General features: G+C 40.2%; 1 protein-coding gene across 1 annotated transcript in view; it reads left to right on the forward strand.

The window, feature by feature from the left end:
- LOC123502034 (nephrin-like) overlaps positions 1 to 5000 on the forward strand; it is a 433084-nt gene that overhangs the window by 383984 nt on the left and 44100 nt on the right. The window contains exon 14 of the mRNA XM_045251187.1: positions 4923 to 5000. This exon is cut by the window's right edge and continues 68 nt beyond it. Coding sequence (XP_045107122.1) covers positions 4923 to 5000 — 78 coding nt within the window. The remainder of the gene's footprint in view (positions 1 to 4922) is intronic.

A 5000-nucleotide genomic window follows, 5' to 3' on the forward strand; every position in this document is an offset into this window, starting at 1 on the left:
TCTCTCTCTCTCTCTCTCTCTCTCTCACACACACACACACACACACACACACACACACACACACACACACACATTTGTATTGCAAGAAGTTTTTATTGGAGATTTTTCAAGAAACATGGACAGATTTGAGCCCATGTGCCAGGAAATCCATCGTCCCTTAGCCACGAGTGTTACCACTGTACCACCCACACACACACACACACACACACACACACACACACACACACACACACACACACACACACACAACACACAAGACACACATTTGTAACAGCAAATCTTGAAAGCAAACCCACATTTATTTTCCCCCTCTACTGGTAAAATCTAAATAAAAAAAAAAACATATACAACTGCTGGATCAATTAAGTCTCAAACAACTTCAAAATGTTAAAGTAGGAAATAACACATCTCAGAGTTTACTTCAATAACAAATCTTTTTTAACATGAGTATTTCTATTTATTTTTCCTCTCTCTTTGCCTAAGACCAAGTGAGAGAGAGAGAGAGAGAGAGAGAGAGAGAGAGAGAGAGAGAGAGAGAGAGAGAGAGAGAGAGAGAGAGAGAGAGAGAGAGATTGTGTGTGTGTGTGTGTGTGTTTGTGTTTGTTTCACTATTTGATTTGTTGCAATCTCTGAGGAGACAGCCAGACGTTACCCTACGGAACGAGCTCGGAGCTCATTATTTCCGATCTTCGGATAGGCCTGAGACCAGGCACACACCACACACCGGGACAACAAGGTCACAACTCCTCGATTTACATCCCGTACCTACTCACTGCTAGGTGAACAGGGGCTACACGTGAAAGGAGACACCAAAATATTTCCACCCGGCCGGGGAATCGAACCCCGGTCCTCTGGCTTGTGAAGCCAGCGCTCTAACCACTCAGCTAGTGTGTGTGTGTGTGTGTGTGTGTGTGTGTGTGCAATTGCTGGATTTGTTCAGTCTTAAATAATTTCAAAACATTGCAAAAAAAAAAAACATTAAAATATTCAACATTCAGCACAAACACTCCTTTAAAGAATAACATTTTTCTTTTCCTCTACTGATCGATTCCAGGAAAAAAAAAAAAGAAATTTGCTCAGTCAAAAATTTCTTAAAAGTCTTGCAGCAGAGAACGTCCGATTCACCTCATGAATTAAACGCATTTTTGCCATCGCCACCTCGCTTTCTTTCCGGCATGTGTGGAACAGAAATCGAGGGAGCCTGTATCCTTTTTTTTTTTTGTTGTTGTTGTTTTCATTCTATTTTTAAAACCAACCAGACTTGCTTTTCTTATTTCATTTGATTTTATATTCCACTTTCATTAATACTTTTTTTTGTATACGGTGTTGAATAAACAGTTTCTATCTTTTCAGTCCGTAATGTTTCTCTCTCTCTCTCTCTCTCTCTCTCTCTCTCTCTCTCTCTCTCTCTCTCTCTCTCTCTCTAGGATTCATTCATCAATAGATGCGTAGTATACATTTTATTCTCTTTCCTTGTATTTTTATCTCTCTTTCCTGGTTTAATGCCCTGCACATACAGTGAGTGACATTTCATATTTTCTTTCCTCTCTAATCTGTATCTGTCACTGCAGACGATGTACTAAGAGGATAGAGGGTAGCGGGATGTCTTCAAGTCAGAGACAATAACAAACATGTGTATCTAGTGCGAGTATAAGAGGTTTACCCGCTTACCCGCTAACCCGTTATCCGCTCCGCTATTTGAACCTACATGTATATCGGTAAAATAGCTCAGTGGCTTGCAGGACGCCAGTGGATTTGCATAACACCAGCTCAGATGGATTGGCTTGCAGGGGTGGCTTGATAGTACATATTATTAAACTCACCACGTCTTTCTTGTCGCTTCTTAAAGTCATGAATGTAACAAAATCTGCCGACATCAGTGACAATTTCTTAGAAGTTATTTTGTTGAGAATTTTAACAGTGACTGATTGTAGCAAGTGTGTGTGAGCAGCATGTAAACAATGACTGACTTTCTGGGCAATTTTCATCCTGACTTTCTAGGGAATTTTCATACTTTCTACGTGCAAATGGTACTGATTGCCTCCCGCTACCCTCTATCCTCCCAGAGAATCATATTGCAGTGTGGCCGCACCCTTACCATTCTCACTTGCTTCCTTAGTTCATTCGGGATACAAGTCACCTCCTCATTTTCATCAGTCCTCCTTATTCATAAAACTACTTAATCCGAAACCTCATTATTGATTGTACCAGCAACCTGAGGAATAAGTATCTTCCATTTATCTACCACTGTACTTAAAAATGGCTTTCCTTCCTTTGACTTTCCCTTCCACCCAGTGTAATGTCGAGGAGTAAAGGCGTTGAATCTTTACAGGACGGAATACATCTCTTGCCATCATCTCCTGGGAATTGAGTCTTAAATGAGTTGACACAGAATTCACATCACGCCTGTTCTGTTGGGGTTTTCGACACAGCTATCCTATTCTGGGCACTCGCATCTCATCTCTTATTCCGTCTTTACTTACTTCACACTCCGTTATTTTTTTTTCCCCTTTCTAGCCAGTAATCAGATTATTCTCTTGTCTCTTACTATCACATTCTACACGCTCACCCACTGCTTGTTAACATTCTCTCCTTACTTATTTTCTTATGACCTCTACATTCAGCATACTCTTTTATTATTCATACTTCTTCTTCACATTCTATACTATGGCATGATCTCTTTCCCTTTCAAAGTCCATCTACACTCAAAAAAATCACCAATCGTGCCACTCACTCCTCATTATTACTCCTACACGTTTCACACTCACAGCTTTTCTTTCATTTCTTTTCTTTTTTTTCTTACTCCATCTACACTACCTTATTTATCCTTCCCACCACCACACCCACATATATTTTCTATTAACCTGTTCTTTTTCATTCCATATTCTACACTTTCTCAGCTTCCCATCTAAGTCTCTCACACTTACTATATATTTCACCCTCACTAAATTATTCTTCCGCACCAAAGCCACAAATTCATTAACCTCTTAGCAATTATTTCATGCTCTTCACTCTCGTATCTTACCTCTTACTTCTAGCACACTCGTTTTCTTTTTTTCATTTCTACATTTCATTCACTCAATCTTTCACCAGTTGTCTTCCTGTCCCATTCCATTTCTCTCGTTCATTTACTTACAATATTTCTTTACTCCCTACTCAATTCTCTGCTCCCACCTCTATTTCCTCTTCGTTTCTCTCTCCTTACTTTTAATATTTCCTAATGAATAAATGAACAGATATATATTCAACACTTTTTTTTTCACTGTCTCTAAATCTTCGCTTTCTCCTTCTAATCCCTCGCTCTTCGTATCCCGTTTCCTCGTTCCATTTTCCATCTCTCTCTCTCTCTCTCTCTCTCTCTCTCTCTCTCTCTCTCTCTCTCTCTCTCTCTCTCTACTTTCTTATTTTCATCATAATATTTTACTTTTTCATCATCAGTTTACTTGTCTCATACTTCTCATATTCTGCCTCATTCTCCTTGGCACGTCATGTCCACACCTTCTCATTCTCTTCTACACTCTCTCTCTCTCTCTCTCTCTCTCTCTCTCTCTCTCTCTTGCTTCGTCTTCCTCACAAACTTCATTCCATCTCATCTTCATTCCTTCCTTCCTTTCAATCCTCCTCCTCCTCCTCCTCCTCCTCCTCCTCCTCCTCCTCCTCCTCCTCCTCCTCCTCCTCCTCCTCCTCCTCCTCCTCGTTCGCCCCGACCTGACCCCCTCACCACCAAGTCTTATCATCACCTTCGCGTGTCAGTCACCATCTCATCATTTTCCCGATACGGTCCTAACTTGCAAACTCCGCACACTATCCTTACACCACCACCACTACCACCTCCACCACCACCACTTGGTCACCATCACTACCTTCACTACCACTATCACTACCATCACCACCTCCACCACTACCACGTTGTCACCATCACTACCACTACCTGCACTACCAACCTTTATCACTGATTGTGACACCACCACCATTATCAAGAACAACATAATATTACACTACTACCACAATCATCACCATCACCACCACCAACACTTCGTCACCACCATCACTACACTACCATTATAAACGACAACTCTACCACTATCATAAAAAAAGAAAAAAACATTATAACACTATCACCACCACCACCAACACCACCACCACCACCACTACCTCAACAACACCACTATCAACAACAACAAAAACACCTAAAATCCTTCTACCACCGCTTCTATATTCATACTACCCTTCTTTTTTTTTTTCTCTCTTCGACACCCTCTTCTTCACCTCATAAATCCCTCTCACTCTCATCTCTATCTTCTTTATGCCAATACTTTTCTTCCTCCCATCAATAATGTTCTATATCTCTTTTCTCACTCATTCTCCTACCCTCGTCAGGTTCCTTATTTCTTCTTACTATCTTTCCTTATCATTTTCTTATTCTTAGAAACTCTTATTCAGTTTATAAATCCCTTCAAATTTTCATAGACTTCTTTTTTTACCTTAGTTTCTGCACTCATTTATTCGATCCATATTTTTCTTATCTCTCAGTTTTTAGCCGTTTCTTTTGTTACGTAAATCATTTTTTTTTTTTTTTACAGCTATGTATCATTAAATGAATTCCTTTCTTTGACCCACAATCTTTATTTTATCTTCAATATTTTTCTTATTTTCCCCACTTTCCCTTCTTATTCTCTATTCCACTAACCGTTTCTTCTTAACGCTAATTATTCCTTTATTATTTTGCAGCTCAGTATCATCAAATTTATTCCTTTATTGCCTAACATCACGTATATTTCTCCCACCCAGTTTTTTTCATCTTCAGTTCTTTCTTATTCTCCTCACTTTCCCTTCACACTCTCTATCCCTCTCCTTACAACATAATTCCTTTATCTACTTGGTTTTCTCATGCCCTTTGTTCTTTTTCCCAGGTATTCGTGACGCCGGCGTGAGGAGGAGCTGGAGGCGGGGCCGGAGGGGAAACTTCACCTCGGCCTCATCAGCAGGTCCTTCTCTGG

Source organism: Portunus trituberculatus, chromosome 10 (genome assembly GCF_017591435.1).
Source record: "Portunus trituberculatus isolate SZX2019 chromosome 10, ASM1759143v1, whole genome shotgun sequence".
Classification (NCBI taxonomy): domain Eukaryota; kingdom Metazoa; phylum Arthropoda; class Malacostraca; order Decapoda; family Portunidae; genus Portunus; species Portunus trituberculatus.